The 26,170-nt window shown below is 40.0% G+C and overlaps 3 protein-coding genes and 1 long non-coding RNA gene across 5 annotated transcripts in view; 2 read left to right on the plus strand and 2 right to left on the minus strand.

Annotated features, from left to right (window-relative positions):
* Positions 1 to 22,759, plus strand: part of LOC146487540 (mitochondrial 2-oxoglutarate/malate carrier protein-like) — a 29,070-nt gene extending 6,311 nt beyond the window's left edge. Inside the window, exons 5-11 of one of the 2 annotated variants that reach the window (XM_085129537.1) lie at positions 1,698 to 1,741; positions 8,205 to 8,283; positions 12,408 to 12,498; positions 12,642 to 12,732; positions 13,121 to 13,220; positions 14,738 to 14,789; positions 22,457 to 22,759. In XM_085129537.1, the coding sequence (XP_084985663.1) occupies positions 1,698 to 1,741; positions 8,205 to 8,283; positions 12,408 to 12,498; positions 12,642 to 12,732; positions 13,121 to 13,220; positions 14,738 to 14,789; positions 22,457 to 22,621 (622 nt within the window). In that variant the 3' untranslated portion in view covers positions 22,622 to 22,759. Of the gene's footprint in view, positions 1 to 1,697; positions 1,742 to 8,204; positions 8,284 to 12,407; positions 12,499 to 12,641; positions 12,733 to 13,120; positions 13,221 to 14,737; positions 14,790 to 15,150; positions 15,453 to 22,456 lie in introns of those variants that run through there. The other variant, XM_085129544.1, reaches the window with a different exon arrangement.
* LOC146487536 (uncharacterized) overlaps positions 1 to 26,170 on the plus strand; it is a 105,581-nt gene that overhangs the window by 38,244 nt on the left and 41,167 nt on the right. The window lies entirely within an intron of this gene.
* Positions 2,564 to 5,518, minus strand: LOC146487541 (uncharacterized). Its single transcript, XM_085128515.1, has 2 exons — positions 4,040 to 5,518; positions 2,564 to 3,863 (listed from the first exon to the last, which is right to left on the minus strand). The coding sequence occupies exons 1-2, from the start codon at positions 5,516 to 5,518 to the stop codon at positions 2,685 to 2,687; spliced, it is 2,658 nt and encodes an 885-aa protein (XP_084984641.1). The 3' UTR covers positions 2,564 to 2,684.
* LOC146487542 (uncharacterized) lies at positions 5,242 to 7,280 on the minus strand. Its single transcript, XM_085128540.1, has one exon. The coding sequence runs from the start codon at positions 6,679 to 6,681 to the stop codon at positions 5,575 to 5,577; it is 1,107 nt and encodes a 368-aa protein (XP_084984666.1). The 5' UTR covers positions 6,682 to 7,280; the 3' UTR covers positions 5,242 to 5,574.

The following is a 26,170-nucleotide window of genomic DNA, read 5'->3' on the forward strand; positions in this document are numbered from 1 at the left end:
AGCTTTTGGGGCTTTGGAACTTGCTCTTGCAGACATGTTCGTATCTTCATATGTTAACCTTTGGAAAGTTAAAAAAAATAGGCAGTCTCTGAGTGTATGTGGCTACCATAAGGGGAGCAGAAATGTTGAAAGATAGGAGGAAGTGGCCATACTTTCGTATTAAATGATATTGTTTCAAGTCAAAATGGAGATATGTTGAACTTACTTCTGGTCCTGAGACTCTCATTTTCAATGTTGAGATTTCCAGACTCGGCTGATTTTCTTACTTGCAGCCGGACATGGAACTTGAAAAGGCAGTGTAGTCGATCTGCAATCCTTTAAGTACACCAAGCTGAAGAATTGATTATGCAAATTTGCCACTCAGTCACAAAGAGTAAATAAATAAACAAGCCATAGAAAGCCCATTCGGAATTGTGGTTAAAGCTAAAATAGACCAGTTTACAAAACAATAAACTCTTTACTTCCTGCAAACTAAGCCTGTAGGAAAAAAGCTAATCAGACACTCAGATTGCTCAACAACTTTCAATGGAATTGACAATATGCCCACCCTCTGTTCCAAAAATTCAAACTAAAAAAAGCCTTTGTTGCAACTACAATTATATACCTACTGTTTAATAAAAATTTATTAATTAAGAATAATTACCTCTTATCCAGTCCTAAGGAGTACAAATAAGAGTTATCAGAAGTAGCCAAATGCTCCAGAGATACAGAGAATCATCGCAAGTTAATAACTACAAAATAATGGTCAAGTTTATATTCAACAATAATTTTTGCTAACGAGACAACTGTCTTTGAACCATTTGCATTCTGAGATAAGAATTGATTATTTTTATGAATTACCATCATTTCTGTCTTCTTTACACTGCCCTTATTAAATTGTAAGTTGAGGATAAAATTGTCGCCCACTTGAGGCTCACTTGCTGGAATTAGAAAAACGTTCCCAAGCCAAAAAATGTTAATCATTGCACTAGATTATGCAAATTTGTCGCTCAATCAGAAGGAATCAAAATTAATGTCTTGCATTCTATTAAACGTAGAAAACCCATTCAAAATTGTGCTTAAAGCTAAAAACGACCAGTTTACAAAACAAAACCTCTTTTCTACGCACAAACTAAACTTGTGGGGGAAAAAGCTTATCAAAGCTACAATGGCAACAAGAATTCCATGCTGCTGCTGAAATTAACCACATGCTCATCTACTAAAAATGTTTGAAACTACAAAATTGATCTTATGTGTATGTAGTACAAAAAAACTCTCCTATTTTGAGGCTCCTCTCCTGGAATTCAAGAATGCTTCCAGTAGATCACATCACATCATGATTGCTCTTGACAGGGGATACCAAAGGAACATTCTCTTTTATTTAATCTATATTTCTTTAACCCGCCTAAAGAAACCGCAATTTCACTGATTTTATTTTGTGAACTGCCTTTTATATAATAGTATCATAACTTGATTCCCTTTTGAGACAAATTGCTATGTAACTTGAGCCTGTATTATTTTCAACCTGTACAGCAGTAGCCATGTGCATGCTTTGCGAGCCTGTTTGCCACCACAGACTTACAGAGGTGATAACATGGTGGCCCTGACCACTATAGTGTAGCCACAAAAACATCTCAAAAATGATCTCTGCCATGTCACACCAGTGGGGTGCGCCATACTGTATTAACTGAACTGACATTGTTTTATCTTTTGTCTAGTCCTGATGGCACTCCACCATCCTTTCTCATGAAGTGTGGTTTAGGTTGGTGCTTTTTTTAAAAATATTTGGTTAATAATGTATTTGCATTCTTACTATAGTTTAATTAAGTTATACTTTGTAATTAGAGCAGTTTTTTAATTGAGTGTCGCAAGTAATTTCAAGTTTGGTTTGGTCTTGCATTACTATGTTCTCTGATTAGTTAACAAAACTTGCACCACTTTGTCAACTAATGGGAATCCAAACCAAAACCAATAATGTTTTCGCCGCATGCATTTTCCTGCGCTTTGTTGCTTGTATTTGCTTCGAATTCTGATTGGCTTGTTGTGTTGTTTACATCTGTTGCAATAAAATTGATAAATTAAACGAGACTTACCTGTAAGTTGAAGTTTGATTGGAATTCTATCGAGTCATCAAACTGCACCAAGGGATCACATGAGATAGCTAGACGCAAGTGCATAGTCAGTTTTCACAGCCGAATGTGAGTGTCTCACACAAAAATAGGTAATACCCCAAGTTAAAACTCATAGGGAATAAAGGGTGGGTAAAACAAAGTCCAACAGTAATTGCCCACATAATGGGGCTAATAAAGGGTGGGCATGTGATCCCTTGGTGCAGTTTGACGACTCAATAGAATTCCAATCAAACTTCAACTTACAGGTAAGTCTCGTTTAATTTATCAATTCTATCTCGTCATGACTGCCCCAGGGATCCCATGAGATTTCAAAGCCAAGACAGTCACATGAGGAAAGATCTCCAAAGTATAATGACAATAATTTTTTTTTTTTTTTCGTAACATGAAGTTCCAAGCCACCCATTAGGGCAGAGAGCATGCGAACAAACAATTGTCCTATGAAGTTACTGAATAACAATAACAATGTAGAGGCACAAAAGGCCTGAAGTAAGCAGTCTCTAAGCGAAGTATATCACTGAACTTAAGTCACTAATAATAGCATCAGGGCTGAGAGACAACATCCCTGTCTATGTTCTAATCAATCTGAAGTACAGCTGATGCAAAAGTGGGAGTCTCAACTGGTTTATTGTAGAATTGGTCAAAGCACCTTGAGGATGACCAGCCAGCGGTGCGCAGGATTTCATGAAGGGGGACACTTGCTGCTTTAGCTTTAGAGGTTGCTGCAGCTCTTGTACTGTGTGGTTTGAAGACTTTGGTATCGACACCAGCCAACTCCATTACTAATTGGATCCATCTGGAAATAGTTTCTCTTGAGACCTGTTTGTAAGGTTTGGTGAAGCTAATAAAAAGTTTACTTTCTGATCCTCTGAGAGGTTTGGTTCGCTTGAGATATTCTTTCAGGTAAGTTGACACACAGAGTGACGAATCAGCAGGGTAAGCTCGTAAGACAACAGATGGAGCTCTGTAACCTGGCCTGCTTTGTTTCACATGTTCCATGAGCGGGAATTCAAATCCATAAGGCAATTCTTTCATGCAACCAATGTCTAAGATGTGTAAGCTTTGTCCTCTTTGTGCGGATAATAAGGCTACCAGCATAACCAACTTTAAAGTGAGTGATTTCAAGTCAAGCTTCTCAGGAGGGTTGAGGGAGGAAAGGTAAGTTAAAACAGGTTGTAAATCCCTGGTTGATTGGTAACGAGGGGTTGGAGGGGAGGCTTTGTATACACCTTTCATAAACCTGGAAACTAGTGGATGGCTGCCAATCGTCATGTTATTTGTAGGTACAGCAACTGCCGAAATGGCACTCCTGGCAGTATTGATGGTGGTGTAAGTCAGTCCCTTGTCATGGAGGCTAACAAGGAAATCTAAAACTGCTGTCAGAGGTGGATTGTAGGGATCAGCCTTCCATTTACTACAAAAATCAATCCACTGTTTGATGAATGGTCTATATTGCTTCTGTGTTCCATCAGACCAGGATTTGAGGATGATCGCAGTAGCCTTGTCTGAAACGCTTCTCTGCTGGAGGCTTTCCCGGAGAGCTTGCAAGCCATCAGTTTCAACTGGTTTAGAAGGGGGTGCAGTGCATGGTTGTGGGGTTGTGTCAGCAAACAACGCGAGTGTGGAAGAAGAACAGGGTTGTCTACTAGCAAGTGAAGGAGAGGGGTAAACCAAGGTTGGGTCTGCCAAACAGGAACTAGAAGTACCCCAGTTGCTTGATCCTGCTCTATTTTCTGTAAGCACACTGCTATAACACTAAAAGGGGGAAAAGCATAGAAATAGAATTCTTTCCAATTCATAAAGAATGCATTGACATATTTGGCACCAGGGTCTGGTTTCCATGACACATAACTAGAAACTTTAAAATTGAGGCGGGATGCAAACAAATCTATTTCAAATGGGCCCCACATTTAATCTAGGTCTGAAAAAACTTCCAGGTTTAAAGACCATTCAGTTGAACTGTTAAATTGCCTAGATTCAGTGTCAGCCTCCACATTGGTAGATCCTGGTATGTGACAAGCACTGAGCCAAATTTCTCTCTCCATACACCACAGCCAAATTTTCTGAGCCACATCATTACATTCAACAGATTTGATGCCCCCCATGTTATTGACATATGCTACTGTTGTTGTGTTGTCAGATTGAATCCTTATATGTTTGTTATGAACATTGCTGAGGAGAGACTTCAAACCCAGGAGCACTGCTTTCAATTCTAAGTAGTTAATATGGAAAGCTTGTTCTTCTAAACTCCAAAGACCACCAGTTTTCTGAACCCCAAATACTGCACCCCAACCTCTAGTGGAGGCATCTGTGGTAAGGGTCAGGTCAGGGTCTTCCTGAACAATATTTTTAAATGAAGAGTCTACATTGTTCACCCACCAGGTTAACTCTGATCTAGATTCATTTGACAAATACATTGGGGAATCATAATTGCCTTTACCTATCTGCAAGGCAAGAATTTTATCCTTTTCTAGGTTCCTGTAGTATAACTCCCCAAACTGGACACCAGGAAAGCTAGAAAGGATCAACCCAATAACCTGTGCAACTTCTCTAATAGACATGTAACTCTTGTGCAATAAACTCTGGCAAGCTAGCCATACACGTTCAGCTTTAGTAGGTGGAAGTCGAATTGTCATGTTTATACTATTCAACAAGAAACCATGAAATTCCATTTCTTGCGATGGTACCAAGACTGACTTTTCTGGGTGAATCACAAACCCTAACTTAATGAATGTATCAACAGTGTCCTGGATATTCTTGGCACAGGCAGAGTAATTATATCCCAACAGCAATGAGTCATCTATATGACCCATACAAATATGACCTAAAGATCTGATATGAGAATAGACTGGCTTTAATATTTTTGTGAATAAACGAGGAGCACAAGCCAGGCCATTGGGCAAGCAAGTATACTGAAAATAGCTACCTTGCCACTCGAATTTCAAGTATCTCCTATCCCCTGTGGCGATAGGAACTGAATAGTAAGCATCTTTTAGGTCAACCGATGCCATAAAGCACCCTGGACGCATGAGTTTGAGGGCTGTTTTAATATTATCCATTTTAAAATGGTAATATGAAACAAATTCATTAAGAGCTTTGAGGTTTAAGATCATTCTGTAAGTGCCATCTTTCTTGGGACGCACAAATATGGTAGAGGTAAAGTCACCCTCTACACAATGGGTCTGTTCAACAACACCTTTGTTAAGTAGTTTAGCGATTTCTTCATTGATAATTGCCCTTTCAGAAAGGGAGAATTGCATTTGTTTAGGCTTGCAAATCTGAAAAGGGAGATCCTCCCCAAACTCAATATGATAGTGCTTTATAGCATCGAGTATGAAAGGGTCACTAGTCAGTGACTTCCAACCTCCTACATGGTCTTTCAGCCGTCCAGCTGAGAAATTAACAACCATTTGGGATAGATGTTCTTTATCAATAGCTGGTGGCAGATGTTCCCTTACCTGTGTTTCTACTGGTCTTTGGTGTTGGATTGGCTGGCCTTTTTCTGGGCACTCTTGTGTGCCCGGCTGTATCCTAAAAAAGGACGTTGCTGAGGTGTTTTCTGACTTGATGTTCTGTCATATGATCTGTCGTATGGCTTAAAGTTTGAGCGGCGAAATTTTTGTCTTCCCGCCTTCGTGAAACCATGGTTTGACGTTCGAGTGACAGAGGATTTCTGCATTTGGCGGCCTGCTTTCTTTGCTTCAGACATTTCCTTCAAATGCTTTGATAGGTCATCACCAAACAACTTCGTTGATGGTTTAATTTCATCCTTACATAAACTTGTGTAAGGAGGATTTAGGTCAGGTTTTATGAGCTCTCGTCGCTTCATGTTGAGTTTAAAATTCGCATTAGCAAGAAGAGCAATGCTATCCATGACATGATCAAGAATCTGACGAGTATTTGGCGTTGTTCCAGCGTGAAGATCCTTCACCAGCTGGTCACCTAAGATAGACAGAGCTGATAAGCTCTGAACAAGCGGTTCTTGTACCCGCTGGAAAGCTAGGTCAACTGTTCTGCTGCGCCGTGGCAGCAAATCCCAAATCTCCTCATTAACTGTTGTGGGCGATAGGAACTTGCAATTCTCTGGAGGGTGATATTTTTCTACTCGTTCTTTCACTGTTTCCGGTGAAAGACCTCCAGTGGCCATGTTATCTATCAAGCCAGCGATCTTTTCTGCTATGGCAGGAGATTTCTCCTTAGACTGCACAAAGGCCTGAGTCAGGCTATCAAGGATATCATCCTGCGACCCTGAGTCAGGGCATGAGGCAGTTTTCTTCGCCACGTTCGTCCCGGGGTTTGTACGCGAATCGCTCGAGTCGAGCACATTGTTTACCACGGCGTTTATATCTACTGTGTCATTTTTGTCCCCTTCCGATTCTTCATCTTCGTCTGAGTCAGCACGAAGTATGATATCTTCTTTAAGACTGGCTAGCATTGCCATCTGAGTCTCGGAAGCCTTAGCAAGTTGAGCCAAGGTGGCAGCTAGTCCTTGTAGGACCGCCATATTGTTGTCCGGAGGATGATCTGTGCCGTTGCTTTTAGAGACACCGGAGTCTGAACTCGCTTGATCCATGTTTATGGACTGGTTAATCGATTGAAGACAGTCATTAGGTCCAAAAATTCACCAAAAGGCGAAAAAGAGTCAATTTTGTTCGGATAACTAAACCTCGTGCAAATACTGATTTGCGCGCGAAAAGCACTGACTATGCGCATGCGTCTAGCTATCTCATGGGATCCCTGGGGCAGTGATGACGAGATAGAATGGCCAGTGTAATTACTTTGGTTTTGGTTTTATGACACTCAGTTGGATACTGCTCTACCACTCACTACCAAGTACAATGTAGTAAATATTCCTAGGCTAATCACTTCATGCTGGGTATCCCATGATGGACAATAATAATAATAATAATAATAATAATAATAATGATAATAATAATAATAATGTTTATTTCTTATATTGCGCAGTCTAACATGCAATAAAGATATGATCGAATGCGCATTACAAAATCTTAAAGTAATGAATGGCTAATCTAAATAATAACAACAACAATAATTTACAATCTCTGGAAAAACAATTATAAAATTAAAATATGGACTAGTATCCAATCCAGAGTACTATTTAATACTCCTAATCACTTCATGTTGGGTATCATGTAATGGACTAGCATCTAATCCCAGAGTATTATTAATACTCCTGGTCTCTCCTAGTCACTTCATGCAGTATGTTCTGTGATGGACTAGTATTTAATCCAGGGGGGAGTAGTGTTGTTACAAGTCTCTCCTTGCTGCAGAAACAGATTGAAGTCCCAGCAGTTGCAAACCACTAGATTTAGAAGACTTCACTGTTTTAATGCAAGTGTAGGAAATGATGGAAATTATTATGTTCTTGTGAGGGCATGTGCTAAAACCAGGAATGCCGGAATGAAACCACTGGAACCATCGGAACAAAAACACCAACACCACAGGAATGTAATCCCTGCAAAAAAACTAGAACCATCAGAACGGAACCACTGAAGCCAGCCAGCAAATGCCAAAGTTGCGCAAGTGATTGTAGCTAAGAGCAAGTGCTACTAATAAAAGTCATAGAGTCTGATCGTAGCTAAGAGCAAGTTCTGTGGCTCCATAGGTCGTAGAGTCTCTCTGTACTGCGGCCATAAGGGGAAAAAATTGTCGCTCACAAATAAATTACCTATGGCCTTGTACACTAGAATAGTTAGGGTGTCTGATATGGGAAGACCACTCAGTACTCCGCAAAACTCAAGTCTGACTGGACCTATTAAACTAAAAGTAAGTTGTGGTTGTTGGTATGTGCCCTTCTTTTTCTCCAGGCTCACACTGTTTTACAAGCATCAATTCTTGATCACATCACATCACCATCAAAATTTTGATGCGATTTTGTTTTGTTTGTATTGGTGATTTCAATGGTTCCATTCATTTGATTTTGGTAGTTCCAATGGTTCCGGTGGTTTTGGTGTTCCTGGTTTTAGCACGTACCTCTTGTGAGGGATCCCTGATTACACAAGTTGAAGACATGCAATGCTGTGCACATGTTATATTCATCATAAACTAAATCATTGGTTTGTTTTTTATCCATAGGAATGACCGCAGGAGCAGTAGGTTCATTTATAGGAACACCTGCAGAGATTTCTCTTATAAGAATGACGTCAGACGGAAGGTAACTAGACTGCTGGAATTGAATTGGATTGCAATGGTGTAAAAATTTTGTATTTTTATGAATAATGATAATATTTTAGTGCATTTTAACTCTTTTGGTGCTACCTTTTCGGCTGTCCAACCCCCCCCCCCCCCCCAGAAAACTATAATAATTGCAAAATTTGATTATATCTCTGAATGTATACATGGTATTGGACTGAAACTTTTCCACACCAATCCTATGTGTGATTAGGCATCACAACATGTGTGAATTTTATTGCAATAGGACACATGACCAGTCACCTGATTACAAGGACATTATCAGTCAGTGGTAACAAAATGACAGTTGTTTTTGCCACAACTTTTTCACTTTTTTTTTGCATGGACATGGAAAATTTTATCACTTAAAAAATTGAGAGAAATATAACTCATTACTCTTCATGTCCCAAAGCACCAAATGCCGTTGCTTTTGAGTATGATTTTGTTTACTGTTCTTGTATTGGAAATTTTCATTTGCAAGTTCACAAACTTGCTCAACAAATGAAACATTTTAATAAATTGAACTGATATAGGTCTCTGTAGGGACCCACCTTGATTATTAGCTGTCCTAGTTTGTATACTTAAGTTAACAAAACGTTTTACTGAGTTTTGTGCCAATATTGATAATAAAGAGCACAATATAAATGGGGGATGGAGGGGGGAAGTAGCATGGGGTGAATCAAGGGTTTTAGAGTGTGTAGTATTTTTCTGTTAGCCAAAAGTGCCTAAAATAATCCTGCACAGATGATGGTGTACAGTTCAGTCCCATAGTAATTTGCAATGTTATATAAGCTTTGTTTGTTCAGCCATTAGTTCAAGGAGATTAACTGGAAAAAATAACTTGAAATGTCAAATCCAGTAGTATCCATCCTCAGAGACCCAGGGGCAGTTAGTCGGGTAGCAGGGATTTTCGTGGGCGAAAGTTTGCTGCTCGTACCCTTCTTAGTAAACTTTCGCCCACGAAAATTGCTGCTACTCGACTAACTGCCCCTGGGTCTCCGAGGATGAGTAGTATCAACAAAAATGCCCCTGCTCTGCTTATATCTTGGAAGCCAACTCATCATATATACTCGCATTTTCCCACATGATACCGTTTTCTTGTGTGTGAACTTGCATGCATCAGGGTGGTTCGTTACTCGTCTCTGCTGCAACACCACCAGTTGCCATTATGGAATTCTCATTGCTTTCATCCACTGAGTTGTACTATAGCTTCTTCATTGCCATTGCTAAAAATCTTCATCCAATTTGCTCAGTTCCTTGTCAGAATCTGCCAAAATCATTTGTAAAGATTCCTCCGTACTGTATCTTTCTCTAGAGGCCATTTTTAAATGTCACCGAATGTTGAACTGTTCAAAATCTCCGAAAAACTTGCTCAAGTTGCTGGTTCAGTTCAAATCACTCTGTAGTTATGCTGTAGTCACGCACATTTATTCTAGAGGGCATACCAATCAATCCTAGTGCCTTGAATGTGCTCTACATGCTCATTTTGAACTGCAGTTTGAGATTGTTTACCTTGTTGAGAAAACTCGACAACCACACTTGTGGTCACGCAACTGACTTGCGCTGTCAGCAATCGCTCACAAGGCTGAAGTGTCTTCAGAAATTACATGCATTTTTCCATGCATGCAATATAATCAAAAGTTTTTTTGTTTCTAAAAGAAAATGTATTGATTGTTTATTTGAATACATTTTTTTGCAGGAAACTGCTTTTGTTAATAACTCTGTATTTGTTAATTCATGTGTAGCTGGTTTGAGAAAGGGATGTTGTGTAAATATTGAATAATTTGAGTGTGTTGAAATTTGATATACAAGTGGCTTTCAACAGAATGCAGGAATTTTTTCAAAAAAATATATTTTCTAGATTGTTTTCTGGCTGGTACTAATCATTGATAATTTTTTTTAACATCTAGAAAATTGGTTCTTTACTTATTGCAGCATATTGCATATTGAAAATGTAGGGTCTAAATAAAAAATTTTATATTGGAAATATTTAAATGTATTGGAAATCCAGGCAAGAGGGATCTTTGTTCTAGGAAGTCTGGGAGAGAGGGGTGCTCTAGTAATCCAGGAAATCCAGGTGGAAGGGGGGGGGGGAGTCTCTCCCTCCATCATGGAGGTGTGTATTTACCATCAACATTTCAACACTACCAGTTTAGCAAATTTCAGAAAGCTCATCTTTTATCCCAACATATGTACCTTATTCTCCTTTATTTTCGCGGGACTTAAATTTCGCGAAAATTTTCTCGGCACATTTCGCGAGTCTTTAATTTCGCGATCGTGGAGAAAAATTGTGTTTGCAGGGAATTTAATTTCGCGAAATTGACAATTAAGTGACTTTGTTTTTTCTTTTTTAAAAAAATTGTATGTTAATCGACAAGCGAAACAAAACTAATATGCTGTCTCTTAGAGGCAGCTGTATTCCTCTAAAAGTCAGTATTACAGTAATAAAAAAAGTCTTCTTGTTCTTCCGAGTCATTATCGAGTATCGAGAGTATCGTTACACATCCTTTCTAGGAGATCTCAATAGAACCTTCAATCTCTTCAAATGGATCCTCAAGGGGAAGACTAAACGATTCATCTAATAGTTGGACGATGCCAGCCTTTTCCCACCCTTTAGTGATGTGATATGTGAAATGGACGATACACCAAGGAACAGGGCTATAATGGAAAGATACAAGACACTCGTAATAATAATAATAATAATAATCTTTATTGGTGCTTTTTTTCAATTTACATGTTGATTCTTACAATCTTTTAGTGGTGTTATATAAATTAAATTAATTATTAGTTAGAATAATGTGCAAAGCAAGGAAGCTAAATGAACCATTTGGTTATCTTGTTAGCTCCCTGGCTAATTTAGGTTCTAGATGGTAGGCAAAAAAGAAAAAAAATGAAAAAGCAAAAGGAAGGAAGAACTTATTAATTGTAAAAAGTAAACATATGTTTCGAGGTCACCATAAAAGAAAATTTGTTGTTCTGACAGTAAATAACGTATAATTTGTTTCGGAAAAGCAGACCATCTTTGTATGAGTTTTTTTAAAGGAGTTGGAAGGTCTTTCCAAATATCGGTTGCCATGAAGGAGATTAATTATTGTTTACCTACATTAGTTCTTACGTTCGGCTTATAAAAATTATGCTTAGCTGCATATCTACAAGGAGCCGGGACAGGATGGTCAATTTGACGACTGTACAAAGGATGTATTGGAGGAACTGTGCGAAGATGATTACTCAGATGCTGAAGAAGAACTTGAGACGAATCTTGACACTGATCAACATCTAAAGTTGATAGATGATAGCTCCTTGTACTAACACCTTGTGTTAAAAATTGTTTAGGACCCTTGAAAACATCAGTACATTAAATTTCGCAAGATCAAAGTTCGCGGTCGTTATTTTTCACGGGTCTTTAAGTTCGTGAATATTTTAAAATCGCGAAAATAAGGAGAATAAGGTATTAAACAAAAAAACATTTTTTAATTACAGGCAAATTATTGTTGCTATAATTTAATTCCTTAATAGCCTAATGATTCTTTTACCTAGAGGAAGTAAAAAAAATTCAGCAAAAAAAAAAAAAACAAAAAAACAAAAGCAAAGCGGCACAAAAATGATGAATTTTTCCACATCTCATCTCTGAACTCACATGTTGCTGATCTGGTGTGTTCTGACTTGATTGATGTAACTTCAAAATGGCCATTTCTCACTGGGCAATGTCAGAGGATGAAATATCCTCCTTGTAAACTTAGTGCACTGTGGGAGTCTGCAAATAGGAGACAGGAACTTTGAAGAATAACACGGGTGAGGTTTACTAGGCTGTAATGTGGCCAGTGCAATGACTTCATATCCTTATGATTTGATTCAACATGTGCTGAGCCAATACCATTTATTTTTGAGAACATATGGGAGATGTGGTACCATAAGGGACATGGCACTTAGTAATTTAAAAGTTTTGTATGTGATAAGCATGAAGAGCCCAGAATTCATGGGTTGCTTCATTCTCTTGTCAGTCATTGAAGTTCCTTTCACTGAAGCCTATAAAGTGTGCCTGTGTATCTAAATTCTCCTTTAAATGGGGATTTTACCCTAAATTTGTATTCTGTTGTATTGCCACAGGCTACCTGTTGAACAACGACGTAATTACACAAGTGTGTTCAATGCCTTGTACAGAATAACTAAAGAAGAAGGAATTCTTACTCTGTGGAGGGTGAGAATTCATTAGTTTTGTTTTTGTGGAGAAGGTTTACCTATCTGAAGTGTGGCATTGTATTTGGCTTCAAATGCATAATAGTGTTACTGATAGTTACCTCATAAAGCATCAGTTAAATTGAAATATTTCATTCCTCACAGGGATGTGGCCCAACAGTTACTCGAGCTGTTGTTGTTAATGCTGCACAGTTAGCAACATACTCTCAAGCCAAACAAACTCTCCTTGGCACAGGTTTGTAGATAATTTTGAAATATTTCTTGCATGGTTCTAGTGGTAAAATTTCTCTCTTTCCTCAAACCATCAAGACAACAAATTTAGCACATGAAACACAGTAGAATAAATCTTCATATTTGAATGTCTTGTACTGTAAACAGGAGCCATTGATAAATGCATGTGAATGCCATTCAGATAAATAAATTTGCACAATGTCATCACTACTTTAATCACCCTTTCTTGTTACACAACAATGTCAGACCACTGAAGCTCCAAAACCACTCCCTTAAGGAAGGTCATAGCCATATAGGAAAACCAGGGAGCACCCTAAGAGAGATGAAAAAAAGTTTACAAATTACATATGAATCTGTGAAGTACTTATTAAATCTCTCCATTCTGTTTGTAGGTTATTTCAAGGATGATCTACTGTGTCATTTTGCTGCAAGTATGATAAGTGGTTTAGCAACTACGATAGCATCTATGCCTGTAGACATTGCTAAAACTAGGTGAGTCTTGTAACAAAGCACTTCTCTTTTTGTCCTCTAATGATTTTTCCCTGGGAATTGGGGATGTGGGGTATTGGGGGGGGGGGGGGATAAAGTGGTTAATGCACTGAGAGTTTGATCTGAAGATAGGGAGGTTGGTGGTTCCCTGGTATTTACATTATTGTATCCTTAAGAAACTTTACTCCACATTCTCTCTTAGTGTAAGAAATCAAAATGGTGGAAGTCACCCTGTGATGGACCATGATCCCATCGGGGGGGGGGGGGGGGAGCTAAGACTAGTCACTCTATGCTGGGTATTTTGGGATGTACTAGCATCCCATCTGGGGGTTAGAGGCGGGGAGTAGTTATGATCCTCAATACCTTATGCTACAGAAACGAGACCTCAAATACAAGCACCAATGAGCCATTTGAATGGTTAAATTTCTCATTTTGAATAGCGGTTTTCCCTTTCTTTATCAGTTTAAAGCAGGAGCTGTCTGCACAAATCATAACCAGTTTTCACACTAGAGGAAAATTCAAGTCAACCAAGGAGCCATTAAATTCAGCTCTTTCACCAATTGAATGCTTTTTACTTTTCAGTATCTTCAACATGCTTCCGCCATAATGGAAGGAAGTCCTAAAAAAGAGCAAATGTTCTGTTTCCTTAAAAACAAATCATTTTGTTTTACCTGATGTCTATATACAAAGGAAAAAGATAAATAATTTGGAAAAACTTTTAATAAAGTTGTTATTTGAAAGTTTTATTTGTAACTTATCAAACGTACCAACAGCTCTAAACAAATATGATAACATTTTCAACACACAGTCTTTCAAATTGGACTAAAAAATATATATTTATCGTCTCACAAAACTACTTTAGGCACAAAATTAAGGGAATTTCAGTGTAAAATATTGAACAGGATCTTGTATACAAATGAAAAAACTGTTTAGGTTTTAAAAAAAGTTGAAGGTCCTCTCTGTGATTTTTGTGGGGATGAGTTGGAGACTCTGGAACATCTCTTTGTCTTTTGTATAAAAATGCTTCTTTTTTGAAATGAATTGAAGGGACTACTCAACTTACTTAAAACAACATTTGGCCATATTGAAACCAAAGACCTTGTCTTCAGGACTTTTGATTCAGATGAGACAAATGCCCTGATCAACTACATTATACTTGAAAGTAAATTCTTCATACTATCATAGCAAATTAAAAAAGAGCATTATCCGTAAGACCGTTGGTTTACAATTAAAAAAAACATTTCTATCCAAACGTTTTATTGCAAGACAACAACGAACTTTCAAACAATTTCATGATAAACAAATAGAAGCCCCTCCTTTCATTAAGAGAAAAGTAGCTGCCACCCAATTCATATTAATATCCCGAATTTCCTAATAAGAACAATAGTGTTTATACCTTGTTAATATAACGGTGTTTGTAGCATAGGTAGTGTAGTGTGTGGTGTCAGTTTTTACGTTTCTCTATGTTGTTGTACTTTTCTTGTCAAAAGAAAAAATAAAATTTCTCCTTCATGTCGTAGGATTCAGAACATGAAGATTATTGATGGAAAACCTGAATATCGTGGTGCTGTGGTAAGGGTTTATTTTACATTTGGTAATTGGTGGACTTTTTGCCAAGACTACTCTAGTTCTTTTATTGCTTTAATTTCATTCCAATTGTGATGTCTGTTGAAAAATTCTATTTGAACAGAACCTTGATTATGCTCCTTTTGGACGTTTTATATTAGAACTCGCATGCTCATAGAGTATGAGAAGTGGCTCTTTTTTTGCCAAGTAAAAATTAAAAGCATACACACACCACAGCATGGTAACTTGAGACTCAAGGAGCAATTTTTGTGAGCGTGTATGTCTTCTTGGCTTCCTCCTCGCCTGTCCTTAATGACTGAAGGACTGCTCAGTGTGCTTGATCCTCTCTTAATCCTTGTGTTTCCAGGATGTGTTCCTTGGAGTGATTCGTCAGGAAGGGGTGTTTGCACTATGGAAAGGCTTCACTCCTTACTATTTTCGCATTGGACCACACACTGTTCTTACATTCATATTCCTTGAACAGTTTCAGAAGCTGGCGAGAAACCATTACGGGGTGTCAACATCTCTGTAAATTACCAAGACATGCAAAACTTCTTGTTGATAAGATGTGAAGGGTTGTCTGCAAAAGTCTGAGTGTATTGCTTTTTTGGCCAAAAAGTCAGAAAAACACTCCAAAGTTGCCCACTATTAGCCTGTACTGCGGATTTTGTGCGCTAAACCCCAAAAGGTTTGAAATTTGTTTCACCAAGGTTAATTTTACAATGAATTTTGCCTCTGCTTTAATGTAGTGGTAGTTTCATGTCATGTTATGTGGTCAATCCTTTGAAATTCAGCCTTCAGGCAATTAATAGCAAAATGCGCAGTGCAAACTAAAACTGGGCAAGTTTGGAACGTTTTTGCAGAAAACCCTTCATAAAATACCTTGTGCAGCTTGTCTTGTGACTTGCGCCTGGAAAATTCCAATGACTATGTTCTCAATGTTTTATCTGGGACTGAAACATAAAGCAAATCTGTCTAATCGTTTACTCTGGAAATGGAGCAATATTGTATGTTGCCATCACTTCTATGTGGAATGTATAAACGCATGGATAAGATTGTTTAAACTTGGATGGTTACACACTGAGGATAAACGATTTTAAGTGTTAAAGAGATCCTTGCAGAGTTTGGGGCAACTTTACCAGTGACCTTGCGATAACTGATGCCGGTGTAACTCATCTGGTTACAACATTCAGGCACATTGCTCGAGGCGGTCATTCAAGTTTTGCTGTTTTTTTTGTTTTTTTTAATGAAACGGCTGACTAACTTACATCACTAGAAGAGCTTTTCACTATATGCAAAAATGATGGCACAATTTCTAGGTATCGTAAACAAGTGGTATCAATGATTAAGTGCAATGACCTATTTAAGATATTTAACAGGAATAAACTTCTTTTGGTTAAGATTATGCTTGAATTGATTACAAAAGTTTAATTGCTGAAGTGACACTCCTAACAACGCCTTCTGTTTTGCACATCCAAAATGCTGACAGCATGGTGCTCACTCACCGCTGAACAAAGTGAGCTTAGCTACAACATCAATACCTTCCTCTTTTGTGACTACAGTCCCATCCCTCAACAGTTTTTCCTCAATTTCCTATTATTGGCTCTTCTTTGCTGTTACTATTTAATACAAGATTTCAACCAAACGTACTTCAAAACATAATAGCGAACCTTGAAGCCAACAAAGGTTTGCACACACCTAGAAGCAACAACAACAGCTCAAGTGAGCCTGTGGAAGGGAGAATGGTGACGAGTGGCACTAAGTATTGTATTTAGTCATTTTGCTGATTTGATATTCGCACAGCTATATTCTATCAGTATCAGCATTGTCTGACCTCTCGCATTTACTAACCTGATCACCATCAGCAAATTAATGAAGTAAACAGTACTGAGTTGTGGAAAGTACAATTTCAATTATTACGTATTAGTAGGCAACTTTATTCCATTGCTGGTGTGGTAGCGGTAGTAAATTAAGTAAGTCACGCAATGATTCACTGAGTTCATGAAGTGAACATATGCTGCGTTGACACCCCAGACAGTGCATTCCATATTGAACTGCCTCTAACAAAAGGCGTTTACCGAAGCAACAATGTGTCTGGAATTAAGATGATGCTGTGCTTCTACTGGATCTAAAGTATTCTTGAACTTCATGAGGAAAGCTAATAACGATCGTTTAGTCCACTCTCTGGTTAGGCGAACAGGTTTTTCAAGCATATCCTTGCTCCTGCTTGTACATTGATAGTCCGGGCTGCTCGACACTAAACAATTGTTTGTCGTAAGGCTGATCATCAAGTTGTAACACTTTTTGAGTTCAAAGTTCGTCTGCCACATTTTGCACCAACGTTCCAGCGCATGAAGGTCATTTTTGAGTAAGAGGTAGTCATCATGTGACTTAATAGATCCATAAACTACACTGCCACCCAGGAAGAGTTTAACCGAAAATCTTAAACCAGTGAAGAGGTCATTTTTGTACAGGATGAGAAGCAATCTTGGCCAAAAACGCTCGAGTGTTCCCTGTGGAACGCGCTGGAAGTAGCTTTCACTTGTGCGGCCAACCAAGAAGACCGTCATCTGCTGAAGGCACTCCCTCCTTATGTTATGATGATTTAGATGATAGAGACTTTCATGTGGTACACTGTCAAATGCCTTGACAAAATCTATAAATATAACAGTCGTCTGGCATGGCGGTCAAGAGTCTTGGCCCACTGACTCATTTACGGTCATCACGAGCCGACTCTCACAGGACAGGCCCTTTCTAAATCCGTGTTGTGATGAATGTACAACATAGTGACTCGCAAGGTGGTTCCTTATATTGCTGTGTTCAACAATTAAATCTTCGAGTGATACTGGGCGATAATTTGAGGGCTGGGAATTTTGCCTTTACTCTGCACAGGGGCAGTAATTTCAGCGGATTCTTTTAGCACCCTAGCCTACAGACCGTCCGGACTACAAGCTGTGTCGGATTGATCTTTTAGTCTTGCCTGCAATACTGATTTCTTGGATGCTTGGGATGGTAGACATGGTGAGAGATGGGAATTCCTCAGCATTTTCTATTGTAAAGACGCTTTCAAATTGGGAATGAAGAACCTCAGCTTTAAAATTGTCTGAGCCAGTTTGGGGCTCAGACCACTCAGATGCCCCTCGACATGTTACTTGTGTTTCTCCTTAACCAATGCTGTAGTGGTGTTTCGTAGTGGGCTCTAATCCAGGTCATTAGCACCTTTTGTATACTGTCCCTTCTCTGCATCTGCTGCTTGACGGTGGCATTTTCCGTTACGATCCAAGTTACGAGTCCCAATCAGCGAAGGCACAATTTAAGTACCTTGAGGAAATGTCATGGGGCTTATTTTGCCCTGATCTGAAATTCAGGCCAACAGCATCTAAGCTCTAAAGGGAGCTATTATTAAGCAGTAGGCCTGGAAAGCTGTTTAGACACTCAGGAGATTCCACGTCACCTCCACAGCCAACAGATGCCCTATCCATGGTCTTTTTAACTTGTTCCACTGCACTTGCAAACTTCATAAATTTATGATACAGGTTTCCATTCAATTAGAGTGTGCGGTATTTTTTTTAAATTTAAGTGCATTGGCTATTTTTGGTAACAGTTATTTGTTCTCCAGTGCAATCTAATCTCCCCATGTAAATAAAGTGCAAACGAACTAGCAAAAAGTTTGAAAAATGTCTTTTAAAAGTGTGCATATTACAAGCCGAATCGCAAACTTTAGTGAAGGCATTTTAGGAATAGATTTTTTAAAAGTCTTTTGTGACAACTTTCACACTCTACTAGTTTTTGCTCTTAGTTCTCCATTGGGCAGTGGCTAGATCTTGCTTAGAGTCGGTCTAGAATGGAGAAGTAAGATGACTCCTTCCCTCCAAGAGTCTGAGGGTTCGCCTTGGGCAGGTGATAGTACCATTGTGCCTCCCTACCTAGGGATACAGGTCCAGACATCAGCAGCAGGATGTCTGGTGGTGCAAGCGGAAGAAGAGCTCATCCTAGAGCCAATGGCGTGAACACCAGATGCCATGCCGAGGAGCCTCAACTGACGCCAACAGATGGCATTAACCAGCAAGTGAGCTGCTACTGCGGGGCAATCTCCTCGTCAGCAATGTTCATTGCACTCCCGTGCACCACATTTTATCAGGCATTGAGACCAGAAAGGCAGTCTGGTGGAGGCACAACACCAACTAGCTTTGGAACTGTGCAAGGCGTCTTGTTTTGAGAATGGAGGAAGCCCTGTGGCAATGGAGTGAATGTGATGGCAGCAGGCTTAAGTAACTGGGAGCTGCTAGCAGGTGCTCTGCACACAGGTAGCTCGCTCTTGATGGTCGCAACTCTAGCTGACCCCCTGAGCACCAGCTTTTTGGGGCAGCAATGCGAGTGTCCAGACAGCCCTGGAGGAGCAAGCATCTTTGGCATCTACAAGAGAACTCTGAGAGGAGCAAGAGTGCACTTGCTGAAATCAAGGCCGAGGTGCAGAGGGAAGTGAGGGCTCTTAAGAACGACTGGTGGCAGAGGAGAGCAGAGGAATTGCAGCATATGGCTGACAACCATAACTATCGTGGACTGCTTGCCGGTTTGAAAGCCATCTATGGACCAAAGAGCAACGCTGTCGCCCCAGTGAAGACAGCGGATGGTAGAAAGCTGCTCACAGACCTTCAAGATATCAAGGCCAGATGGAAGAAGTACTTCAACAGCTTGCTAAACCAAAAAGGATCTGCACACCCAAATGCATATCAGCAGCTGAAGAGGAAGCCCACAAGAAATGAGCTGTGTGGGGAAATCAGTATGGAGGAACTCATGAAAGCTCTGAAGTCAACGGCGAGTAGCAAAGCACCTGGTCTGGATGGTATTCCCTAAGATATCTGAAAAATGGTGGGGCAAAGATGTGCGAAGCTCTACTAGACCTGTTCAACGGATACCTACTCTCTGGTACTGTGCACCAAGACTTTCGGGACACTCTAATCATCACCATCTACAAGAGAAACGGCAACCGTGCAGAGTGAAGAAACCATAGGGGAATATCACTATTGGCCATAGCTGGCAAAGTCCTTGCCAAGATTGTCTTGAACAGACTGAAAATCATTTCAGAAGAAGTTCTCCCTGAATGTCAGTGTGGATTCCAGGCTGGCTGTTCCACTGCTGACATGATCTTCACTTTGCGGCAGCTCCAAGAGAAGACAACAGAGCAGCACCAGCCATTGTGTGTTGTCTTTGTTGACTTCTCAAAGGCATTTGACATCATGGACCATAGAACCCTCTAGAAGGTCCTTGAAACCTATGGATGCCCTGACAAGCTTATTAATGTCATCAAGCAGTTACACTATGGAATGAAGGCAAGTCTCAGTCGGCGGGTCAACTATGGCGTGAAGCAAGGGTGTGTACTGACCGCAACTCTTTTCTCCCTCTACCTCACAGCTGTGTTGGATGCTATGAACGAAGGGCTCAACAAGGGCGTGTTCCTACACACAAGGACAGATGGCAAACTGTTCAAGCTTGCTGGGCTTCGTGCCTACACAAAGACACAAGAGATGTGCATCAGAGAACTGCTCTATGCTGATGATTTTGCCCTTGTGGCCAGCAATGCAGTTGAAATACAGCAGATTGTGGATCGTTTCTCTTTGCAGCTGATATATTTGGTCTAAAGATCAACATATCCAAGACTGAGCTGCTCTACCAGCCTCCTCCAACGCCCACTGAACTGCCAGAGACGATTACGTTCCATGATGAGCCATTGAAGACAACCAAGTCTTTCACTTACCTGGGCAGGACCGTCACAAACACCAACTCTGTAGATTTGGAAGTGGAAAGGATGATCCAGTCCGCCACTGATGTGCTACACAAGAGACTCTGGAGTTGTCACGGCATCAGCTACAGTTCTCCCTTGCCTGCTCTACTCCATGGAGTGCTCCACTCTTTATCGCAGACACATCAAGGCTCTGACAAGACTCCAGCTTCGCCATTTGCGATCCATCCTCAACATCAAGTGGCAAGACCATATCCCAGATGTGTGGTACTGCACCGTGCACACACAGTCAATGTTGAAGCCCTAATAACCATGTCACAGCTTCGCTGGGCAGGGCATGTATGTCGGATGGCCAACAACAGGCTGCCAAAAGCTGTGTTCTACTCGGAACTGCGCCAAGGAAAAAGACAAAAATTGTCTTAAAGTGGCATATGAACAGAACAGGCATCCCGCATGATACCTGGGAGGAAGAGGCACTCCAGAAAGTCAAATGGAGTGGACTGTTGAGGAAGGCCACGTCAGCCGTAGAAGAGCAGCGCCAGCAAGAATATCAGTGTGCACATGACCGACGACACTCGGCAGCCGCTCTAGGCATTTTTCAATTAAACAATTGATTGACACCTTTATTTAAAAGCAAAAAAAATAATAATAAATAGGTAAGACCCTTCAGGGAGCTGACAAAGCATCTCTACTATCAATAGGAGCCCTGGGGTCATTACCTGACATAGAATACACAATTAAAGGAGATATACAAAAAAAGACAAAATATACAGAGCCTAAATTTATGTACATTTACAGTGATTATTAAAAATTGTATTTCCATGGTAATAGAAGGATCTCCTGGCTGTTTCCGTTCTTATTGCATGCAAATGTAAAAGATTACTCTGCCGGGTTGAGCGAGTACAGATGTGCTTATTAAAAACAAAATAGTTATTAAAATAATGAGGACAGTGACCATCAATGCATTTTCTCACAAGCTTAAGGATGAGATCATCACGCTGGGTCCTAAGACTTGGCCATTTTAAGGCTTGCATTGCAGTGTCACTACTAGATGTCTTTAATACAATTCTTCCAATGCGCCTCTGTAAAGCTTCTAAAGTTCCGCTGTTAACTTCTCCACAACAAGCCCAGACACCAGCACAATATTCTAATATTGGTCTAATCATTGAGATATAAATGGCATTAGCACTATGTAAAGTGATAAAACGGCGAACACGGCCCAGCATACCCACCCGTCTACCAGCCTTAGAAACAATTGTCCGCATTACTGCCGATCCCGAGTGGGTCTGACCGCCCACATCTTTGGCAACGAAGGACAGCCATTATTAGGTTTTTTTCATTCAATATAAAGGGCAGAGTCATTGGGGCACATGAAAGCTCGGCTTTCCTTCTTGTGCATAGAATTTGAACAGTGGATAATGCTCCTCAATATTGTTGTCGTTTAATTGTGACGATCTCGGGGCTTCACCTTCAATATTTGAATTCCTGTAAACAGGCTCCAAAGTGGGGGCGAGAAAGACCGCGCTCAGCTGTCTCCACCCGCACATTTCGACCAATACCTCGCTAGGGATTCTGTTCACAAGCTATTTGTGCTGGAACTGTGTGTCATCAGCCTCGAGTGACTATCTTTCATCCCAAACATTCTTTTCACCTTCACGGCAGGATTCAAAAAGTAATTGGGAAAAAATCACGGTAAATCATCCAAATAACCACACAGGCAACAGGTAGTATACTGACGTGAACCTTAATTGTATTGGACGCGTGTGAGTAGGCCTAAGGGGAAAAAGACTTTAGCACTCCTTGCAACAAAGGGTTATTGGCCCTGTTTTGAAACCGTGCCCTGTATTAGACTTGGTGATGGCCTTTCTATAAAAGACAAGTTTGCACTTGAGACGTTTCATGGTAATGCTGTTTCTGATTCTGTTTTCAGGATGTGTTCCTCAATGTGATCCGCCAGGAGGGTATTTTCTCGCTGTGGAAAGGTTTCACCCCGTATTACTTCCGTCTAGGACCGCACACTGTTCTTACGTTCATATTCCTGGAACAATTTCAGAAGCTGGCTAGAGAGCACTATGGGGTCGCTTCCACTCTGTAAATAACACCATTAACATCCAGCCTAGCTTCGTAAAAGAGTTTTTTTGGCAGTTTTATAACAGGGTTAATGAGTTAGGCCCGTGCACATAAGCAAGTTTTTCTTGAGAAAATTTTGGCTTAATCGTCTGTAAAGGGTGAACAGGGTTTTTATGATGAGTTGCTCGTGTAAACGACTGACAAGTTTTCGTGACAAGTTTTCTTTGGTGACAACGGCCTTGGCAAAACACAGCAACACTTTCAGGATAAATACAGGATACCTTCCCGTATTTGCGCCGCTCGTTATAGCGTCTCTTGAACCGCCGCCAAAACTTTTGACCCCGCGCGAACAAAATCGCCAGCAACGCAGGCTAAAGTACGCTTTCAAACCAGAAGATGCATGACAACGAACGAATTTTTTTTTTTTTTTTGAATGCTGTTCTCATTAATTATCTCATCTTGAAATGTTTTAATTATGAAGAATCCGTAGTATTTTGTAATAAAACGAGATTTAAACAATTACAATAACTTTCTTGTCTCGGAATTCGAAAACCCCTCTGCCGTTCCCATGCTTCTCATGTCCGTTTTCTTAAAGTGGTTTTGCCGGGCGTTTTTGTGGAATGAGATGTCAGTTGAATGATCAACATTACAAATTAAAGCGGAGCTCCCGGAGCACCATGGGTAAGAAAATATAGTAACCATCAATGCAAGAAATTTTGGTTTTGGTTATGACGTCACTGTCCGTCCGTCCGTCCGTACGCAGCACCACAGGAGAACCAATGCAAATGGCACAGCAGTGGGAGAAACAAAACAGAGCACGAGAAAATTACTCTTTAACAGACAGCACATCATAAACAGCTTTATAGTGAATACCAGCAGTAAAGAAAGAGTATCTTTTCCGTTTCAATAGTCTCTGTGCACCTTGTGGAAGCGGAGATAATACTTTATTGTATTTGGTGTGACGCCACAATTTCACGCTTGCTGGTGCGTGCTAAAAATAACAAGTTCATGAGCTTTGCTTGCAAACAGATTACCCATCAGTAGATGACGCAGCATAAACACTTTTGTAGGAAAATGCACCCTTAAATACAGAGGAGAGTCCGAGTAGAATTAAGGATTAATCATTTTCAATTTTGGAAAAATACAAGTGAAAATTCATCCTTAATTATAATTCTACGAGGTTTCATTGCGATTACAGTTTTACAACGTGGAGGGCAAAATTTTCTTAAAACCATCGAGGCACTTCAGTCGTAAAACAGTTAGCCTCGTTTACATGCGATGTTACGATTAGCAACAATTTGCAACAATCCAAGATGGCGGGCTGTAGCAAACAAAAGCGTGCTGTCATTTTAAGAAGGAAGAGACTTTTCCAGAGATGTTTTTTTCTTTGATTTTGAGAAGCTTCTTTTCTTAAAGAGAATCCATAAACTCGGTTTTACATATAAAGAATACGACAAATCCAAGAAGAGACGGAGGCTTTGCCAATTTGTTAGCGCGCGAGCGGTGTCTCGTCAAAAAATGTTGTTGTTGTTGTTGTTGTTGTTACGCATGCGCACTTATAGTTCACGTCTTATTTAGACGCGGACAAAATAAGAACAGCTGAAAACCCTGGCTAAGATAAGACGCGTCTTATATAAGTCGCTTATTTCGTACTATTTATACGATCAGTTGGCGTCTTATTTTCTCTCGTATAAATGGCCCTAAAAACACTGACAAGTAGGTTGATAAAACGAGGCGCAATCGAGTGTTTTTAAACGACTTCGAGGTGTTTGGATATCTGATGAAACACACTTTCGAGTGTTTGATATGGCTTCTCAAAGGATCAATAATTCTTAGAGAAATTCAAGGCTAAAGTTGGCAAAATTTTATGGTAATTAGGATCACATATCCAAACCACGGTCACGGTAGTGATTTTCTTTGTTTTCTTTAGATGAGTTATTAATGAGTTTGAGAAATGGTGTTCCATCCCCGCTAAAATTTGAGGTTTATATTTTTATTCTACTTCTTGTATTTCAGACTACATTGTACAGTTCCGCATTCAACTTTACAATTGTGACATTGTGCTTTTCATTTTCGACGTCAACCATTAAACATTTGAGAACTGTCATTTTTAACGTATTTCCGCTCGAGAATGTCATCATATTAGCCAGATGTTCGATCGCCGTGATTCGCGTGCAGCATGAATCGAGTATGAAGAAGAAAAATCAATTTAAAACGCCGTGTAGCTCTGATTGAGACGATTGTGGAAAGCTAAACGTTAATGATTGCGCGCCGTTAATCATTGCCAAATGTCACTTGTTTCGTGGGTCATGTTTCATTTTAGTGAATGTCATGTCTAATTCCAAAGAAAAGCTTTCTATACTATTCTTTGACCTTGCTGTCTTGCAATGAGCCCTAATTGAAGTCTTGCTCTGGACTACCATATCTTTTAGCCTAGAAAGTCTCAAAATGTGCCCAATTTCTGGAGGTATGTTCTTGCAAATCCAGACAGATATCTATGTACTCTTCTTGAAGAAATTCATCAGGCTAGACAACTGAACAGACGATTTAAATGTTCTTACAACATAGCCAGTCTTATATTGACGTCTTATTAATGCTGACAGTTTCGATGACTGTCAGCCATCTTTATCAAAACAGAATCGAATTCACGCACGAACCAGAGAAAAAATGCCCAGATCACATTTCTGGACACCCTTATCACCAGGAGGGAGGACGGATCCATCAAACTACTGGTTTATAGGAAAGCCACACACACAGACCAGTACTTGTCGTTTCAATCGCATCATCCACCTCAGCACAAACTTGCTGTCATACGGACGTTATTGGAAAGAAGCGACAGCATTGTCACGGAGGAAGAAGACCGTAAAGAAGAGGAAGAACACATAAGAACAGCCCTCCATACTTGTGGTTACCCGGTTTGGGGGATAAAGAAGGTCAAAGAGCAAATGAACAGCAAGAAAGCTATTAGAAAAGATAAATCCAAGAAAGACAGAGCACAAGAAAAATCAAGAGCAGTGGTGACTGTCCCGTATGTCCATTCATTCACAGAGAAAATACAACGCATATTCACCAAACACAGGGTAGCCACAGTGATTAAACCTCAAACCACCCTCAGACAGGTTTTAGTTCACCCGAAGGACAAAGTGAAGAAGCACAAAAAGGCTGGAGTGGTGCACAAAATTCCATGCAGCAAATGCGAAAAGGTGTATATCGGTGAAACAGGGAGACAGCTGGGAACCAGGATCACAGAACACAGAAAGGAAGCAGAAAAGATCTCTAACAGAAATTTCACAAGAACCACCCGCAAAGCTTCTACCAATGAACGCCATAAATCAGCCATAACAGACCACGTCTGTCAGAACAATCATATTATGAATTGGGAAGCAAGTGAAATAGTTGAGCAGGACGGCGACAAGTTTAAATGATGGACTAAAGAAAGCATATGTATTAGATATGAACAGGGACGAGGGAGCCTATCAGCTTTCTCCCATGATCTCCACCCCCAAACCAGGGCGGGAGGGGGCGTCTACAGAGTGACCTTGCGCATTTATCGCAATAATTAACACATTCAGAA

The sequence above is a fragment of the Pavona decussata genome, unplaced genomic scaffold (assembly GCF_977016875.1).
Source record: "Pavona decussata unplaced genomic scaffold, jaPavDecu1.1 SCAFFOLD_14, whole genome shotgun sequence".
NCBI classification, from domain to species: Eukaryota; Metazoa; Cnidaria; class Anthozoa; order Scleractinia; family Agariciidae; genus Pavona; species Pavona decussata.

What these genes read in the sequence shown, in the direction of transcription:
- LOC146487541 (XM_085128515.1), bottom strand. Translation starts at nt 5,518, where the DNA reads ATGGTTGTTAATTTCTCAGCTGGACGGCTGAAAGACCATGTAGGAGGT. An exon ending in AATGGTCTTTAAACCTGGAA is followed by an intron (nt 3,864 to 4,039) that starts GTTTTTTCAGAC and finishes TCCCCCTTTTAG; the next exon opens with TGTTATAGCAGTGTGCTTAC.
- LOC146487542 (XM_085128540.1), bottom strand. Translation starts at nt 6,681, where the DNA reads ATGGATCAAGCGAGTTCAGACTCCGGTGTCTCTAAAAGCAACGGCACA.